Below are 20805 nucleotides of genomic sequence, written 5' to 3'. Positions count from 1 at the left end.
ATACCTACTCCATGGTTTCTATGACTATCAGATGAAATAAAAAATGTGAAAATATCTGGTAAAACTTGTGATATAGATAGATAGATAGATACATAGATACATAGATATTAGAATACTGTAAGAGAAGTCTTATGTAATACTTCAGAGCACCAAAAAATTTACCCGTGTAACGAAGTACTTCCGTGAGACATAAGGTTGGTGATAAGGATTGGGGTACAGTGTTGATTCAGTCACACTTGGCTGCCTTGAAATACGGCTTGGCTCTGGGTCTTTGCCTGGGTCCCCCTCCTCCGTGGACAGTTGGTCAGTCTCAGAGGGTTGGTCATCTCCCTCTTGCTTCAGAGACACAGGCTGGAATCCTTCAAAACTCCCAATCTTTGACATTTTTTCTGCCTAAAACAAAAGAAGAAACAATCTTCTCATTAGAAAAGAAAGGGGGAGGGGCGCCTGGGTGGCGCAGTCGGTTAAGCGTCAGACTTCGGCCAGGTCACGATCTCGCGGTCCGTGAGTTCGAGCCCCGCGTCAGGCTCTGGGCTGATGGCTCAGAGCCTGGAGCCTGTTTCCGATTCTGTGTCTCCCTCTCTCTCTGCCCCTCCCCCGTTCATGCTCTGTCTCTCTCTGTCCCAAAAAAAAATAAATAAACGTTAAAAAAAAAAAAAAATTTAGAAAAGAAAGGGGGAGAGGTGGCAGTGAGGGGAGGAGTCACCTACGTCAAGGCTAAGGCAAAAAGTCTATTGTGTGCAAATGATGTTCCTGAAACCGACCAAGGCACTAATGAAGGTAATTCAATGACACAGATTCTATTTACCAGGGCAGAGAAGCAAGGCCCTCCAGATAGAGAAAAGGAGGCTGCAAGTAGGTCCATTTTCCCACCTTTTGCCCCAGGACAGGAAGCTGAGTATGTAGAAAGTAGTATGAAATAATTACCAAACAATTTATCTTCAAGATTTCATAGTATTTTTGCTTCAAAACCTACCAACCCTGTACTTATTTAGCAGTTAAAAGCAATGATAACACACCTTCTTGTGTGCTGCTTGGGTAGTAATAGGGCACAAAAGCACTTAGAATTGAGCATATTTTTTAACTGAAAAAAAATGTAATTATAAAATTTTATATAAGGAAATAATTTAGCCAAATGCCCAAAGACATCAGTATGGAAGGTAGTTCATCACAACATGTGTCCAATAGCAGAAAAAGATGCCACTTTATGTCTAATAGCAAAATGTGTGTAATAGCAACATTAGACACCCATACAACATTGTATCTGATACCAAGAGAATAGAGTAAAACTAAGGATCCGTCAGTAGGGAATTGGCTAAATAGGTTATACCATAAAGCGAAATATAATGTAGTCATTAAAAATGTAAGTGCATATTTTTATCATGGTAAGATGTCCAAAATATATTCTTAATGGAAAGCAGTAAGCTATAAAACATTATCAATAATTTTAGTCAGATTGGTTAAAATAATTCAAAAAATATATAAAAAGAAAGAAGGAAGGACACTTGGAGTTGAATATATGGGAAACGGCGGACCTACCCCAGCAGACTCCATCTTGTTCTGTGTCCTCCACCTTGACCACACCTCCTTCCCTTGAGTAACTTCCCAATCAAAACAAGCCCCGCGACCTGGGTAACAGGACTCCGACCCTTCCCCAGCCAATCAGGAAGGGTCACCAGTGAGTGGTTACCTCACCAACTGCCCCTAGACCCCAATAAAACCTTTGTGCTTTTGAAACTCGCTCTCTCTCCCCGGCATCTTACCGCTGAGTCCGTTGGTGGAGGTAGGGGATTAAGCTCGAGCTAGCTCGAATAAAGGCTCTTTGCTTTTGCATCGGACTCGGCTCCCTGGTGGTCTTTGGGGATCACGAATTCTGGGCATAACAATATGTACACATGCATTGTGTGACAGGTTAGAATAAGTCTAAAAAAAAGTAAAATGGGGGCACCTGGGTGGCTCAGTCAGTTAAGCATCCGACTTTAGCTCAAGTAATGATCTCACAGTTCATGAGTTCAAGCCCCACGTGAGGCTCTGTGCTGACAGCTCAGAGCCTGAGTCTGCTTTGGATTCTGTTTCCCTCTCTCTCTGCCCCTCCCTTGCTTGTGCTCTGTCTCTCTCTCTCTCAAAAATAAATAAACTTTTAAAAAGTAAAATAGAATATTAGTAATGGTTATCTCTGGATGATAGGCGGTTTCAATTTTCCTTCTTTAGAAACTTCTAGATGCTTACAATGCTTATATATGACTTAATAAAAACACATTTATTTCTATTTTGTAAATATAAAGCAAAATTAAAATAAATAGAAAGCACACGCTAGCCTAGTAAAAAGTATCCCTACACCAGGTCACCACTTCCAAGCTGAAGCCAGATAGTCACCCCCTACTATGAGCACATGGTCCATGCTACATGAAAGGGGGGTTTTGTGCCCAGCCTCACCGTGACTGGGAATGCTATCTTACTTTCAGAGCTGCCTCAGTGTTCCGAATCAGACAAATTCGGTTTCCTCTGTGCTTATAAAACACCAGAAAGTGAGAAACAGCCCCTATCACCAGCATGTTTACATTCATAAAATTGGAATTACAGTATTCAAGGGAGGTAAAAATAGTATGAGTGCATAATTTGTTGCCTAAAGCTGGACACTTCTGAGCATGAAAAGGGTGTTATTAACAATTATGTCAGAAGGATAGGAGTAAACCATGATTGTCCCTGGCAAATGTGGACAAATACAGTCACCCTGAGGGGTCTGGATGCAGGAGAAAATAAAGCTGGTTAGGGGGCTCACCAGAGAAAAGCCCTCCCCAGGCCACATTCCAGGTCCCCCCCCCCCCCCCCCCCCCGCTCTGAGCCTCTCAGTAACCCTAGAAAGATGATTTTACCTGCCTCTCTCTGGGGATCACAGCATTTAGTGGAACCACCAAAGGCACACTCGGATAGCAGCACCTGGATGCCCACCCAGGGCTCCCAATCCTGCTTCCAGTCCATTCCAGCAGGCCCACTGTGAGGCAAGCTGGGTTAGAGCAGGAAGGCTTCACGGAGTCTTCAGTAATGTTTTTAAATTAGAAAGGTAAAAGGCAGAGACCGGGCGCTAAGAAGTACAAGGCACAACTGAAGAAGCAGGAGGAATTGTGCGCATGCACGTGTGCGCGCGCATGCGCGTGCAAGAGAGCGAGTGCAGCGAAGGATCAGTGAGGCACTTTGGCCTCCTCGGAAGGTCTGCCATCTCTATCACAGGGGCTGTTGGAAGAGTGTGTTTCTAGAGTTGCCTGTGACCTGTGAAGAAGGTTTGTGCCTTTGGGGAAGGCAAGCTTGCTTCTGTATTTGCCACACTCTTGCAAACACTGCCTAACAACAGACATCTGCAGAAGGCTCCTGTGCCTGGAAAACAGGGGGAGGACTTAATTAGCACCACTTCCTCTCCCTCAGGCTGTCTTCTCTGGAAACACTGGGCGAAGAGAATCCGAGCAGTTTTGAGAGGGAGCTGTTTGAGATCCAGGAAAGAAGGAAACTCAGCTCCAGTTCAATGCTTAAGGCATGAGTAGTGGAAAATGGAGCCCAGCCGCCTCGATCCAGAACGCTTCTGGCTCTGCTCCAGTCATGGGGACATCTTTGCAAGGACAATGAATGTACCTTCCTCAACAACCGCCCCAGTATGGGAGCCCCACACATAGGAGCAACCCACTCATCTCCTTACCACCCGCTGCCCTGAAATGTTTATCCCCAGTTCAATAGATACGCTCTTTGAACCCTGCACAAATAGACTGTATATATTGAAATACCAAAAACATATTAAAACAAAACAAATCCAGACAAATTCAAAGGTTTCCACTTGTAACAGACCTATCCAAAGCCATTTATAACTGAAAAAGATCATTTTTCCCTCACGCTCCATTGAAACTTAAGTGCTAATACACGAGAGAGGCAAACTACCACAATTTCTAAAGAAAGCAAAGAGTCAAGGCTTAGAAAAAAACTATGTCCATCTTTTTTACCTGATCTCATTCCTGGGAATTCATCTAAGGAAAATTATTCTAAAGAAGAGACTGCAATATTAATTGCTTATTCTGGGTGGTAACGTAAAACCAAAAATCAACAGAACACCTAACAGCCAAGGAATTACGAAGTCTAGCAAAGTGTTATTGTGCAGACATTTAAAATAACATGCATAAGCACTGTGGCAGCCTGGAAGGATGGACCTTCCTTCCTTTTGCTTTAAGCAAAAGCAAAAAACAAAGATTTTCTCTAGATACGATGATATGAATATTTTTACATTGGTAAGGACCAGAAGGAAAATATTTACATTTATTGAAGTAGTTGGATTGAAAGCAAATTTTTGCATTATTTTTTTTTAATTGTGTTAGTGCTTCTTTTGCAATAAAAAATAAAATGTTTAATAAAGATGTTGATTCGCACACTATGGAGCTTTCTGCAGTGTAATCTGTGCTGTTCCCCCCTCCTGCAAGGACAAAGAGGGCGAGGAGAGACAGAGAGACCACACAAAGAGCAGACCAATCCAAATGGGTATGTGGCAGGTTAAACAAGCAAGGGAACTTACATGCCAGGTTGGTTTAGGGCACCTCAAGATGAGTATATCTCTGCATATGCCCGCCAGAATCTTAAAAGTTTATATATAGGCCATACCTGGATTCGTTCACATACAAAGTCAACATGGACTCAGCAACACTTTACTCTCTCCAGGTTATGTCCTTCAAGTGGCTCCCGCTGTGGGAATGGTGGGTGGAATGTATATTTCAAGGGCAAGCGGTGATGAGGAACTTTGGGTTGCCCTGGGGCCAGCTTGTGGGTCATCCAGAGGTCATGTCTTTTTGATGACCTCTTCCAACATGATGCCAAATAAATACCTTAAGAAATGCTATTCTTCTTTCAGATAGTAAGAATTCTGTATTTTTCAGCTGCCTGCAAATTCAGAGCTGCAATTTAATATAGTATTGAAGTAAATAACTTACTTCTAGGTCCCAGTCTAAGTATATCTGCCTCACTTTATACATGCTTTAATCTAGGGGCTCCTGGGTGGCTCAGTTGGTTAAGTGTCCAACTTCAGCTCAGGTCATGATCTCACGGCCTGTGGGTTCGAACCCTGCGCCAGGCTCTGCGCTGACAGATCAGAGCCTGGAGCCTGCTTCCGATTCTGTGTCTCTCTCTCTCTGCCCCTCTGCCACTCACGCTCTGTGTCTCTTTCTCTGAAAAGTAAACATTAAAAAAATTAAAATTAAAAAAAATTATTCATGCTTTACTCTATCTCTCTGCGATGTTTTCTGATAATAGTTCAGAAGCATATAGGGCATAAATTGTAGCTAGAGAATTAATGTCTAGTCCAACTTCATTTTGCAGATTTTGGAACACTGAGTGGAGGGACTTACCCAAGGACACGTGGCTACATAGAATCAAAACATGACTCCTGGACTCTCCTTCTCTGCTTCAAGTTGTAGCACTTAGAAGAAAGCAGAGAAGTAGTGATCACACTTAGGTGTTGGTAAACTGGAAACACTTTTGCCAAATGTCTAGGTCAGTCAGCCCTGCTTTCTTCTGGGATGGGAGAAACAGCTTCTATGAAGCAGGGCTCACCGTGTGCTTCTCTGGCATCAGCTGGTACCCAGCCCCCAGCCCTGCAGGCTAAAGCTTTCTCCTCCACTTGGTGTCAGGCTGACTTATCCATTAGGATCTGTGAGGTGTGTGCCTGGGGTCCACAAACCTTTTAGGGGTTCAGGAAATGCTTTAATTTTAAAATCAGAAGAGGAAAAATTAAATTTATGGTCAAAAGAAATGTTTTATTTTTTTTCTCATGTCATAAAAGAAGTGAAATTTGTAAGAAACCCAAAAGTTTGGTTTTGCCTAAAACAAAAAAAAAAAAAAATGGGGGGGAGTAAGGGGGACTATTTAAAGTCATCGAGATGTAGGTTTTAATATTGATAATATTATGGTAGAGAGGTTCATAAACACAAGAGTTTTAGGCCCATGGAAATATTAACATGGCCCTGAATCAAATCTATATCCTACTACTGACATTCCCTGCTTAATATTCTATTCTGGGGCTCCATCCTAAACCATCAGAACTAGAAACATGCCCCACCCCTTCCAGTGCTTTCCAAACTCTTTATTCTGGAAGATTCTGCTTCATAGTATATTGAAAGATTTCTGTCTTGTGGACAAACTGTGCAATCTTCAGATAATTATTTTTTGCTTTATTAAAATCAAAGAGAGATCCAGAATAGTAGACCCCAATAAATATTTTTTAGAAAAGTAGATAAATAACTATAAGGAGAACCTTTGATCAGCTTAAAAGAAGTATCTGGCCACACTGGCCACCACTCAACCAGAGGCAAAGGCGTTAACAAAGAACAGGTTGAACATAACAAAGAGTATCACAGACATGCCAGTAAAATGAATAGAGATACCAGTAAAACTCAGGGCTGTTTCATGGGGAACCTCTTTTCAGGGGCCATGCCTACCACTCTCCAGCACTGCCTTCCCCTTTTTCCATCAGCTTGTAAGAAGTCCTTCTTGGCTCCTGGCCCTCTCTGCCTCCCTGACAAGGCTGAACAGCTGTTTCTCCTTTACTTTCTCTACTTTCCCTGTCTTCTGTCTCTGTCTCTCTGTCTCTGTCTCTCTCTCCTATATATATATATATATATATATATATATATATATATATATATGAGACATGTATATATACATATATATACACATATATATGAGATATGTATATATACATGTATACACACATGTGCATATGTATATACACATATATGTATATATGTGTATATATATGTATATGTATATGTATACATGTATATATATACAGACTTATCTGTATATATATACAGACTTATCTCCATAAGTCTCATGGGATTTTTTATTTAACCCCAGGCAATGCTGTCGCAGGTGCCTTTGATTTCCACAAAGCTTTTGAAATATTAATAGCTACTTGAGTGTCTGTGTTACTACCTCTCTGGATCTTCAAGAAGACAGAATGCTTAGTTAGGAAACACTCATATCTATTAACTCCCACATCCTGTAAACGAGGAATCAGAGACCTAGATGGGTTCTGGGTCCCCCTGACCCCCACTCACATTCTGTCTCTGTCTCTCCATCTCTCTCAACATAAATAAACATTTTTAAAAAAAATGCATGGTTTGCTACCAAGAACTGCTACCTCTTGCAGGTGACGTAGTCCTGAGCTGGGGAGGGAGTGTGGGAGTAAGTGCCTGTGGCTTATGTTGCTTTCAAAGAAGTCAACTTTTTTTTTTCTGATGGTGACATGTCTACCCACCAGAAGGGGTTAACATTCTCAAGGCACATCCCCAAAATAACAATCCACTTTTAAGTCTGACATTTTGTAAAGGTAATTTATGTGAATTTATATGTGCAGCTTTCCTGAGTCTCTGCGAGAACAGCCAAGGGATGCGCGGTGGATAAACAGTACTCTAACACCTCAAAACTCCAACGAGGCCTCCTCTGTGCCAGCTGAGATAAGAGAATTGGCAAACACGTCTTCACAATTTCACATTTTGTACGTTAGTGATAACATGCCAGCAGGGCTGTTCTGTGTCCTGGGGAAAAGTTGAACTGATGCAGGGTCTCTTCCTTCCAGGCTGCCCCCCCTGCCCTGTGCCCTGCTGCCAGTACTTTCATTCAGCAAGGGGGTGGGGGAAGAATGCCTTCCCCCCCCCCCACTCATTCCCTGGGTAACCCTGAGGAAATCACTCCTCTTTCTGCACTGCAGATTCCTCATCTACAAAATGAGAGGCCAGATTTATGATTTGCATAAATGACTAGCCCATTTCAATCAAAGCAGATCTACTCCTCTGGTTTTGGACCCTTCTGAAGCTTTCCTCTGGGGAGAACAACATATTAAAGTCTGAAAACTGCAGGAGGAATTATTTCCAAGTTTCCTTCCAACTCAATCACCCTGCAAGTTGTGATGGGCTTTTCTCCAGTACCTAGATTCTGTCTCTCTCTGTCTCTCTTTCTCTCTCTGTCTGAGACAGAGAGACTTAGATTCTAGATCTGAGTCTAGAGAGGTTGCTCATATATGGTTTCCCCCATCTCTTCTCGATTATATGACTCCCATGAACATGGTAGTTCCCTTGTGATTCACAGGTTGTGGTGTCAGAAGAAGAGAATTGTGACATCATGAATTTGGGTGTTCATTGTAGAAACTCTGGGGTGTTTGTCCTCCAACTTCCTTCTAGTGCAAATGGCTATCTACCTTGACCAGAGCTCCTAGGGACACCCACTGGGCACCTCAACCAGGTCAGGACTGGAGACATGCTTGAGCCCCAATAAGTCTTCTCACATTTCAGAAGGAAAACATGCAGAGGTTCACTGAGCCCTTCCCACAAGATATTAATTTTTCGACGGGGTTCTTCAAAAATGTATATGGAAAAGAATCGATAAAGACAAAGATATTGAATAGAGAACTTTGTGAGATTACAGATCCCTTGTGACTCCCTGAGATTAGCTTCCTTGCACACTTCCTCAAACATTTCCACCACACTTCCAGCTGGCGTTATGGTAGGGCTTGAGTTTCTGACTCTTAGCATTTATCTCACTGTTGTGTACCCACCATTACATCTCTGCCTTCACTCCTGGGCTGGAAGCGACTCTGAGCACTCATCTTTATAGCCGGCACTTGGCATGCTCATGGTACAGAACAGGCACCGATTACAAGTTCTCAGATGGATGTCCTGCTTGTTCCTCTGTCAGGTCTGAGATTGAAAGGCAAGACTTACTTACATCAGATCCATTGCTGCTGGCACATTCCTCATACCTCATATATGAATGTACAGTAAATGTAGGCTCAGTAATGAAGCTCTGTGTACGGCATGAATGGTAATATCTTCTGGACACACACATACAAAGACACACACGGAAATGCACGCCACAGAGGTGCCTGGGCGGCTCAGTCCATTGATCATCCAACTTTGGCTCAGGTCATGAATCATCTTATGGTTCATGAGTTTGAGCTCCATATCAGGCTCAGTGCTATTGTCTGCACAGAACCCACTTCAGATGATCTGTGACCCTCTCTCTGCCCTTTTCCCACTTGTGTTCTCTCAAAAATAAACATGAAAGAGAAGGGAGGGAAGGAAGGAAGGAAGGAAGGAAGGAAGGAAGGAAGGAAGGAAGGAAGGAAGGAAGAAAGAAAGGGAAATGCCACAGTCTTTTCTCAGAGAAGCTCATAGTCTAGTGGAACATTGCAGACTTTGGTGATAGAACCATACTAGGAGAATGTACACAAATACTGTGGAAACAGAAGGGGGATTAGCAGGGGTGAGTGGAGAGAGGGTTGAGAGTGTGAAAAGTTAGAGGTGTAGAGAAAGGCGCCTCAGGGCTGACTGCATATTTGAGACAGGCAAGGACATTCCTCTCAGACCTGTGAGGTGTGAAGAGGGGTGTGTTCAAAGGATGGCAGGTAATATGGTGTATTGTAACTGAGATGCCAAATACTCGCCTCCAGCCCACACCCCTTGAGGAGCCAGTAACACTCGGTTAAAACCTTCGGTCTCTGACAGAATGAAAGTCTTAAGTCTTCCTCACACCTCCTCTCTGCTGTCACCACACCTCCATCCCTGTTGGGACAACTACCTCACAGCCAACCCAAATGCAGAATCAGGGCTGGCCCGGGAAGCGTTCCATTGCCCCAGACACTTTGTGAGATTAACAACATCACTACAGACTGAGAGAAGTAATGGAGAGGTGAGTCACATTGCATACAGTCCAACTTTGTACCATTCATCTGTGTCTTCTTTCTTTCCAGGGTAACAACTTCTTCCTTGTGTGTGCTTATTATTTGAAGGATATATATGTTTCATCTACATATCCAAGTCACCCAGGTTCTCCCCTTCAACACCCCAAATAAATGGAGTTCTCCCACAAACATAAACTCTGGAGCTAGTTATTAATATAAACCTGTACGTGGATTTGTGAATCGTGGAGGCACTGGCTGGGGATGTACTTGAAAAAGCAGAAGGAAGTCAACCTAGAAGCCAGGAAGGAGTCGCTTGTCGTGACTTATCTCAGGAAGTAGCAGAAGTGTCCTACTTTGCAAATAGCCTGACCATGAAGAAGGTAGGGAGGGGACAGAAAAGTGGTAGAATTCTCCTCCTGGGAAGGAGAATAATTAAGGCTAAAATAACCAGCTTTCCAACCCCCTACAAAAGAAAGAAAAATATCAGCCTTCAAGGAATTGAGGAGAAAAAAGCTGTTGGGTCATGACAATGTACTTTAAAGGGGCCCATAAGCTCACAGATATTTTTTTCCCACGTGCAAGTGAAAATGAAAGGAGCAGAGAAATGAAAACAATCAACGAACAGCAACAATTCAGCTTACAGCAGCCTCTTTTCTTCCCTCTGCAAAGTAAATAGGTTCCCTGATTTTGAAGCCGCTGATTCAGAAACTAGATGGTGACAGTGCTTAGCAATTAGAACAGGTCTCTTTCCCATTGATTGGGACATCCCAAAGGAGTGTGTGGATTATGTCACCAGGATTACTACCTACCCACTGTTGGTTTCAGTGCCAAAGAGCCTATGACCAGATGTTCCTGGCTGGGAGCTTTGTTTAAGGAAGTCGCTCCAAAACCTGGGTTTCCTGCTAGGCCAACTGTGACTTCTCCTGTAAGAGTTTGTGAAATTCAGGGAGAGCCATTCATCCAAATGCTGACAACGGTATTTTTACCCCCCCCCCCCAATAAAAACTACATCATTTATTATTTTAATGACATTTTTAACATAATCATTTTTATTGAAGTATGACATGCATTCAAAAAATCATAAATGTGCAGATCAGTGAAGGATCATTAAATAAACACACTCATGTAACATTCATGTAGGTCAAGATATACCATATTATTGGCACATTGACAGGATTATTTTTCTCAAAGTAAATATTCAGTTGGTTTCATATGATGGAATCCATGACCACTGCCAGACATTTTAGATATCTAACAACACCCTCATTTTGCAAATAAGAAACCGGACGTTCAGAGAAGTGACTTACACCTCAGGTCACAAAGCAAGTTAGAGGAAGAGGCGGGGTTTCAGGCTCCTCTTTCCTGGTCTTATTGTCTCCAATTCCTAGGAAGCCTTAGCTGACCTATGAAGAAGAGAAACCTGTTCTTCATGATGACTCCTTTTTCCAAGAGTCTGAGGTTAGCTCTCTCTTGGCTCCATAAAGCCTGTCTCCGTAAAGCCCAAGGAGCTGTCTCAGAAACACTGTTCTAAAGCCCACAGAAACCATTATTTCCTCTGCCAGGGGCTCCTGGTATATATCTGACACATGGTAACATATTTGTTAAGTGAATTAACAAAGAGATTTCACAGTACCAACAGATGCTTCTCAAATTCTCCTCTTCTATATCCATGATCAGACTGGTCATTTTGACCCATGAGACCTCATTTTGACTGTGAGATGACCTTCCCCTTTATTCTAAAGTAGTCACTGGTGAGGACCACTAACTGTGTCACATGAGGAACAGTAGAAGGAACTGGAGAAATTTAGTTGAAAAGAAAGAAAATATAGAAGACATCAACCACTCTCCAGATATCTAAAGGATTATCAGAAGGAAAAGAACACATTTCTTCCTTTCGAACCTATAAGCATAAGAAAGATGAAAAATCTCTTGTTTTACATGATCAAGCTTCTCAAAAAAATGGTCCACCATTAAGTGTCTCTACTTAATTTTATCTCATTCATACCTGAATCCCTAGAGATCTGCTTTTCAGTCTCAGCATATCTTTGAAGTACTCTCAACAAAGCTCCTCTGACAGAATCCAATAGATAGATACTTTCCATTCTTTATCTTCCTTGATCTTCTTTTTCACTGTTGGTTGTTGATACCATCTTTCTTAAAATTCTTATTGCCTTCTGTCCCTTGGAACTACAGATTCCCAGTGTTCTTTCTACTTGTTTGTTCACTGTGTTTAGTTTCTTTCATGGAGACCCCACCACAGACACAAAACACATACTCATATCTCACAAGCTGCTGTTTGTCAGAGCGTACTCTGGATATTCTAAGCAAGCTCCTTCGTTCTCACTGTTTAACCATAATCGATAGATCTGACTGCCAAATCTATATCTCCAGTTAGAGCTCTCTCCAAAGATCAAATCCATCTAAATAACTGCCTACTAGACATGTCACCTTTGTTGACTCACAGGTACTTCAAACTCACTTTATCCAAAGATGAACTCATCTTCTTCTTACATGCCCCATAAACTTGTTCCTGTTTTTTATTCAAATCTCAGTGAATGAGATCACAGATATAGAGTTGCTCAGGCCAGAAAATTGCCTGACTTTCTCTTCTTGCCCAATACTATAGCTCTTGATTCTTCAGTATCTACTGAATTCTTTAGTTTGTTCCACTCCTATTGCCATGGCCTTAGTTTACCTCTTACAGATCATTATAAATGTCCTCTAACAGGTCTATCTCCAATATTTCTCTCAAATTTATGCAGCATACAGCAGGAAGACTAATCTTTCTGAAATACAAATCAGATTGTGTCACTGGCCACTTACCCTTCAATGCATCTCCACTGTACTCCAAATAAAATATGAATTCCTGAGCATGGTAGTCATGATCTGAACTCCTACTAACCTGTGGAGGCTCATGTCTCACCAAGTCTCTTCCCTCCTTTTTCTTTCTCCATCTTCTTCTCCCATCTTCCTTACCATACCACAGCACTCATAAACTATGCTTCAGCCATAGTACTCTATCTTTAGACTCATAAACCCATTAAGCTCCTTCTCATTTCCTTTATCTGATAACTCCCATTGCCATTCTTGTCTCAACTTAAAAGCAGCTAGAGGCTTCCCTGACCAATCTTGTCTCATGAGTTGTGTGCCTCTTCACTTTTTCCCCATGTAGACCATGTTTATCATTATGACAGTACTTATCACACCATATTACAGCTACCTGTTAATGTGCATGAACTTTCACATCCTTCTCACTAGTACATAAGATCCTTGACAATAGGGACAGGGTTTTCTTACTGCGATATGCTTAGCACCAAGCAGAGCACAGAAAAAGCATTCAAGATGTATTAACAAAACAAATGGACCAGTAATAAATATCTGTATTCCAAGGAGCACCCATGATAGAAAATGCAAAGGAAGTTCAGCTTAGAAAGTCTCTTTTCTCAGATATGATGGAATCAGACCTGAAAAGGGAAGATTTGAAAGCCTTTATTCTAAATCAGGCTCAGATTTACTGGTTCCCATAAGCTTAACGGGAATGGCAACTTAGAAATGCAGTTTTCCTTATGCTCTTTAGCCACCATGATCTTTTATCAACCAGTTCTCTAGTGATTTCCTGTAATTGGTCTCCATGAGTAGACCATGAGCTCTGTGAGGGAATGAACCATGCCCTCATTTGTCCTCTTGGATGCCCACAGGACACTTAGCCCTCTGTGCAGGACAGTGAGCTCAGTCACAGCAGATGACACATAAGACATCTGTGTGACCAGAGACAGAGCAAGGAGAAAGTCACTTCCACCTCAAACTACCCTGACAGTTAGGTAACAAACATGAGAACCTTTCCTGAGAGCACTTCTAGGGATGGAAGGAGTAGAGGAGAGCTTATCCTGAAACCCAAGGGCAGTATGTGAGAACAAACACTTGGAAGGGATGAGACAAGACCAGATAAAGGAGACTGCCATCTTAAAAATGAATATTGCTAACTTCTCATCTTGTTGGTCACCATAATTGAGGGACAGTCCATGTTTTAATAATGAAACGTGCATTGAGGTCCAATGCTGAATGCGAAACAAGACATCAAATGGGACAAACTAATTTAGCTACAAGAAATTGTTAGCGTAATATCATTCCAAGGCAACTCTGACCCAATTCCACTCCTCCTAGGTAAGAAAGTTAACACCTGGTACTCAGCTTGTTCTATAAGATGTCAAGAGGATCCAAGAAGTTCCAGAGAGTACCACCCAGAAAGAGAAAAGGCAAAAGAGCTGACGTAGAGCATTATTCTCCCATGTGAATAATGAAGGCCAGCATACAGGTATGGAGAAATGAGAGCAGTTCTGTTTCGAGAGGGACAGCCAGGACTCATTAGAAGATGATTTAAGAAAAGTGGATGAGGGGCGCCTGGGTGGCGCAGTCGGTTAAGCGTCCGACTTCAACCAGGTCACGATCTCGCGGTCCGTGAGTTCGAGCCCCGCGTCAGGCTCTGGGCTGATGGCTCAGAGCCTGGAGCCTGTTTCCGATTCTGTGTCTCCCTCTCTCTCTGCCCCTCCCCCGTTCATGCTCTGTCTCTCTCTGTCCCAAAAATAAATAAACGATGAAAAAAAAAATTTAAAAAAAAAAAAAAAAAAAAAAAAGAAAAGTGGATGAGGGGCGCCTGGGTGGCGCAGTCGGTTAAGCGTCCGACTTCAGCCAGGTCACGATCTCGCGGTCCGTGAGTTCTGGGCTCTGGGCTGATGGCTCAGAGCCTGGAGCCTGTTTCCGATTCTGTGTCTCCCTCTCTCTCTGCCCCTCCCCCGTTCATGCTGTGTCTCTCTCTGTCCCAAAAAAAATAAATAAAAAAACGTTGAAAAAAAAAAAATTAAAAAAAAAAAAAGAAAAGTGGATGATTCAGAATACTAATGAATAAAAAGTTTAAAAACAGTTTGTATTAGCTTGCTGTAATTAGATAAGAGACACATGTGAGGAACAATAACATCTATCATAAAAGGCCTTTTCTCTTTCTGTATTTTAGTAAGAAAATTAAACAAAATATATTAAGTATCTAAGAAAATATATATCTATATATGCACATGAGTAAATTCTATGTCCAAATATTAGAAAGTAAAGATAAATGTATATCTATGTGTGGTCTGCCACATCCACTGTTGAAGCAATAAGGAGCATGACACAGAATAAATAGGAAATGCACTGAGAAAATGAAAATGCTGCAGGTGATATTCACATTTTCTTGGTTCTGTCAAGGTGTATCTCAAGGCTGACTTGCTGGGGAGGGATGCTCTTTGGTTTTGCTCAGCCTTTTGCAAATGTATGACTTCACTCACCAAGTGATGAAGTGGGGAGTAGGGACACAGACGAGGGAAAGACCAATCACAACAGTCATTAGTAGGTGTGGTCAACGATGGCATCTTCACATGTCAAGTGCACACATATATGTTGTAATAATACCTCTCAAGTTCTTTATCTGTTGAAAGCTGCATGCTGATGCCTGTCCTGCTTACTCTATGAGATTGTTTGTGAAGATCAAATAAAAACACTGTGAAAGTGTGGAGCGTATAATGGTGTGCCTTGATCTTGCATCTTTTGAAGAGCCATTAGTATATTATCATAGAAGGAGGAGGGAGCAGTGAAATGATATCTGAGCAGGGCTTTTGGCAGCCCCCGAAAGATGACAAAGGAACGTGACACTGGCCAAAGCTTTTGGGGAAAGCTGATCCCTATCTAGACGAAGGCAAAGCTACCGACAAAATGTGGGAGTGATAGTGAGGAGAGGCAGTGCGTGTAGACCAGGGATGTGCCAGATCTTCCCAGGAGGTGATTGTTCCAACTAGGCCAGGGGACTAGATAGAAAATGAAGCCCACAGGGCCAGATTTTGATGTTGATTCTGCCAGAGTCACCCATACACACGCTTCCTGTGTCAATTCCTGACTCTAGAGTATCCTTTAAGAATATCAAAACAGTGAAAGAACCTCTGTGGCTTATGTAACATGTCCTACTGTGAACGGAGAAATTCAAGTGAATGGATAAGTCTGACCACTCTTTAGAGCATCTCTTTTGAGATAAATGTCACCAAAAGTGGGTTGGTGCACAATGTTACTGTTTTGCAGTATCTCTGCATCTAAGAACTTCAACTGTGACCCTTCATGGTGTTTGAAGACTTTCCTGAAATGTCTGACATTCTCCAAAATATATTTCCTGTTAACCATGAGGGAAGTTCTATTTTCCTTTCTTAATGAACTGGGGACAATCTCTAGTACCCAGTACTATCCCTGTTAATATTATTTATCACTTCTTCTCTTGCATCCCACCAAAAATAGGCAAAGTCAGGCTCCAATTGCCATTAGTGTGTGATGTTGAAATTCTGTACAGAAATAGCAATTTTCCCACCAAAACCTAGCCAGTGGATAAAATTATTAGAAAAAGCTAGAGAGTAGCTGAAATCAACTCCCCCACTGGGAATACCTGAATAGAATCTTCATTGTAGGAGGAAGCTTACATATGCTAGTTCAACATAACACAGGCCAGTATAGTCATCTCTAAGACTCTTACTTTGTTTCCCTAATAATGTTATGTATCTATAGATTTAGGTCACATGATAAACAAAGTGAGATTAACCTGTACATCATTAGAAGCTGGGCTGGTATATCTGAACAAGGAAATAAAGAGAGATATTATTTAAAATAACTGATATTTCTAGCTATATTTTAAACTCATCACCTTCCAGTGGCAATGCCAACCCCCTTTAAAAAATAACAATACTGTTTTATTCATAATTTATTTATGACAGCTAGTGTAGTTTAGATAGACTATTAGGTAGCTGATATAATATGTATTATATGTATTAATATGTACTATATGTAACATATAGTACATATTATATCAGCTACCTAATATTCTATCTAAACTCTCTAAACTATCTAAAATACAATAGAAAGATATCCAGGTATATTTTTTAAGACTATAAATAGGACAGAGCATGATTTTAGTTGTTATAAATATAAAATATAGATGTGCATAAAAGAAAGTTTATAAGGATATCTAACAAAATGCTAATATTGGTTTTCTCTAAATAATGAGATTATAGATTTTTTCCCTTAATTAAATTTTCTAATTTTCTACAGCAAGAATTTTTTAGGTGTATTTATTTATTTATTTTGAGAAGTGGGAAGAGGGGCAGAAAGGGAGAGAGAGAATCCCAAGCGGGCTCTGCACTGTCAGCACAGAGCCCAATGGGGGGCTTAATCTCACAAACCATGAGATCATGACCTGAGCCAAAATCAAGTCAGACACTGAACCGACTGAGCCACCCAAACACCCCTACAACAAAAATATTTTTAAGAGGATAAAATGGAAAAAAAGGTATTAGTTCTAGCCAAAACATTTGAAAACTCAAAGGTTTTTTAAGCACACACATTTTCATCACAGCCCTCTCATTCTCCAGCACCCACCATCAAAGATAAATTGTTTCATACAAAAAATGCATTATAACTTGGCTCTCAGAAGTTCTCTAAAAATTAAAGTCAGAAGAAGAATAAAATTCATACACAGATAGAGACTATTTTCTGTACACAGAGAGTTGGACTATTGGACAATGGCTTTTATCTGCCCAGTGATATGCAAAAGCTATATTCAGGAAGTAATATAATCAAAAGAATTGAGAGATGGAGAAAGATAGTATACCTCTTGGGCGAGTTTTATCACAAGAAGTTATGAAATCACTATGTAGGCCACAAGTTACAAACTTGTTACATAAATTCTATAAGGGAAAATGGTAGGGGAAACATTTGTCTTAGAGAGCTAGGTCCCGTGCACTTAAAATGAATAGCTCCTCTGAGAACAAAGCCCTTAGTTACAAATGTACAGGACAGAGTAATTTGGCAGAAGTTACAGGTTTCCAACAAAAGGTCACAGCATGGGATGTGGAGCCGGAGAAAAGGTATCAGTCCCCTTGTGAGGAGTGGCCTTGGGGAGGAGCACGGAGAGGAGGCTGTTGAGGGGAGCCATTCCATACCAAACTGATCTTGACATAGATCACATTCAAAAACATTGGTCTGAAACAAACCAGCGTAAAATACTTTCCTTTTTATCCCTCCATTATACCAACAGATCTGGAGGTCATAATATAACTCATCTTTCGTTGAGAAGAGGTCAAGAGAAAATGCCTGGCCAAGGGGAATCCACATCCCAAAACACAGCCCTAAATTTCCTTCACACCTGCTGGTTTTTCAATGACTCTTCATGCTTCTCCCTGAAATGCATCCTCTCTCTTAGCAGAGATGACATCACTTATATGGTATCAAACAGGTTCTTCTTTTCTTTTCCTTTCATGCTTTTTATTCCCCTCAACTTTGGCAAAACTTTAGTTCTTGTTTGTTTTCAGTTGTTCAGCTTCGATCCTGTTTGGGAACTTGGCCAATCAGTAGGAGTGGCTAAGCTACACAACTTAGCTTCCTCCACCAGAGCCTGAAAGATGTCTTTGCTTTTAAGCACAACTTTTGTGGGGGATGTGTCGAAATCACTGACCCACAACTCAGAGGCACAAATGTTTGAAGAATTAATTAAGTCAATCCTTCCACGAGACAATAGACAAGGAACATAAAGACATAAATTGATTCATTTCATGTAATCAATTCCTGTATCAGGAAATAGACCGGCACAGTAGAGAAAACTTTGGAGTCAGACAACCCTGGGCTTCCATCCAGACTCCATAGCTTGCCAGCTGCCTGAAGGTGGGTAGCAATTTAAGAATCCTTAGCCTCTATTTTCTCAAATGTGAAGTGGGTCCAACAGTTACCTTGCAGGACAGTATCTGAATTAGAAAAAACTAATGGCTCTAAAGGCCTAGCAAGGTATCTCAACTATAGTAGAGTCTTAAAACATAGTTTAAAGGTTTGAGGAAAAGGAATCTAGAAGTCTAATGATCAATGGAATCTATGGTGGAGACATTTGAACAGCTGGGAACAGAGCATGAAGTAACTAATGATGGTGGGGAAAGCCTTATATGCTTTCATATAAGACTCAGACTGTAACTCTGAGTCCATTGTCTCAGGTGGGAGTCATCTCTTCTCTCCGGGCATTGTTTTTTTCACATGTATAGGAGGGGACTGAACTACTTGGCCCCCCATATTCCCGACAGCTCTGTTAGTCTAAGACTACACACAGGCCTGATTTGGAGTCCCCATTCTAAATCCAAGTGGAGAGCTAAGAGGCCATTTTCTTTTTTTTCTTTTTTTTAATGTTTATTTATTTTTGAGAGAGACAGAGACAGAATGCGAGTGGGTTAGGGGCAGAGAGAGAGGGAGACACAGAATCCGAAGCAGGCTCCAGGCTCCGAGCTGCCAGCACAGAGCCCGATGCAGGGCTTGAACTCATGAGCTGTGAGATCATGACCTGAGCCGAAGTCAGACGCTCAACCGACTGAGACACCCAGGTGTCCCTAAGAGGCCATTTTCAAAGCAGGTCAAATAGCAAAAATAACAAGGTTGGAATATATCTATTTTGATCACCTTTATCCCAGCACAAATCACAACTTTATAGTCCTTTACAGTCCTATTTATAGAGAATCACATCTTTAAGAGCACCAGGGATAAGAAATCAATAAGAAGAACAAGTTACTAGCTTGTGTTGGTTTTGGTTTTTAATTCAACAAGCAAGAAACACTGAATGGTGGGAACTTTAGAACTTCTTGCCCGGTTTCAGTAGTTGTTCCCTTCAACCAGTGAGGGTGTCACATCAGAGAAGATGCCCTTGCTAGGCTGGGGCTTCCTCCTGCCCACCTGGCCCATTCAAGTTCAATTTCTCCTCCCACACCAGCCAACCATTATGTTGTGGGTCATGGTCTTTTCTCCACTCTCTGTGATGACCTAGCTATAACTTCCTGGATCCCTTCACATTGTGAAATCTTCCATTTAGAGCTTATCTCACTTAGAACAAAGGATTTCATCTTTGTCAGTTGACACGCAATGACAATTCAAAGATGAATCAAAACTAGATCTTCTTGTGAAGTTTAGAGCCTCATAGAGAGGGTAATGATTTAAGCATTGATTCTAAGTTAGATAGGATTAAAATTAAAAGCATTTATGGTATCAAATATGTGTACACACCCATCATGGAATATAATGCAATCGTTAGAAGTCATATGTTTAAAACAGTGAAATGACATATAAAAATTCACGGAATAGGGACACTTGCGTGATTCACTCGGTCAAGCGGCTGACACTTGATTCCAGCTCAGGTTGTGATCTCATGGTCATGAGATCAAGCCCCACATCAGGTACTGTGCTGAGCATGGAGCCTGTTTTGGATTCTCTCTCTCCCTCTCTCTCTGCCCCCTCCCCTTTATTCCCTCAAAATAAATAAATAAACTTTAAAATAACTCACAGAATAATGTTAAGTTAAAAAGCAGAGTCCAAAGCTATATATAACCTATGTTTTTAAAAAAAATTTTTAAATGTTATATTATTATTATTATTGTTATTGTTATTATTATTTTGAGAGAGAGAGAGACAGAGAGTGAATGGGAGAGGGGCAGAGAGAAAAAAACAGAATCTGAAGCAGGCTCCAGGCTCTGAGCTGTCAGCACAGAACCTGACGTGGGGCTGTAACTCAAGAGCCATGAGTTCATGACCTGAGTCAAAGTCGGACGCTCAACTGACTGAGCCACCCAGGCACCCCACTACAGTTCTATTTTTAAAACCTGAAATATATATAAATAAGCAAAGAAAAATACTAGAAATTAACATTGAACTGTTAAAATGAGCTTCTCTAGGAGGAGGAGGTTGTAAAAGATGTCACAGCATAAGCCTGTAGTCAAATATTAAATTGACATGAAAAGATATATTATTATGAAACAGAAGTTCAGATTATAAAATATTATATTAAAAAATCACCCACACATGTATTAGAAACACATGCACCAAAATGTTATGAATGATTATCTCTGTATGACTGGCTTATGGATGATTTTTACTTTCTTTTTACATTTTTCTAAATTTTCTAACTTTTTTTTGCATTGAACATATATTATACTTAGGATTGAGGGAATAAAAATGTGAAAAATAATGTTTCAAGATGTATATCAAGTAAATAAAAGTCAGAG

General features: G+C 41.1%; 1 protein-coding gene across 6 annotated transcripts in view; it reads right to left on the bottom strand.

The window, feature by feature from the left end:
* The window catches only part of TPRG1 (tumor protein p63 regulated 1), a 219632-nt gene that overhangs the window by 111651 nt on the left and 87176 nt on the right, over positions 1-20805 (bottom strand). For 5 of the 6 annotated variants that reach the window (XM_086674984.1, XM_086674981.1, XM_086674982.1 and 2 more), the window contains exon 2: positions 163-393. In XM_086674984.1, coding sequence (XP_086531110.1) covers positions 163-384 — 222 coding nt within the window. In that variant the 5' untranslated portion in view covers positions 385-393. Of the gene's footprint in view, positions 1-162; positions 394-11714; positions 12109-20805 lie in introns of those variants that run through there. The other variant, XM_086674980.1, reaches the window with a different exon arrangement.

Source organism: Puma concolor, chromosome C2, assembly GCF_028749965.1.
Source record: "Puma concolor isolate L17-30 chromosome C2, mPumCon1.1.hap2, whole genome shotgun sequence".
In the NCBI taxonomy this organism is placed as follows: Eukaryota; Metazoa; Chordata; class Mammalia; order Carnivora; family Felidae; genus Puma; species Puma concolor.
This window is presented reverse-complemented; position numbering and strand designations above follow the sequence as displayed.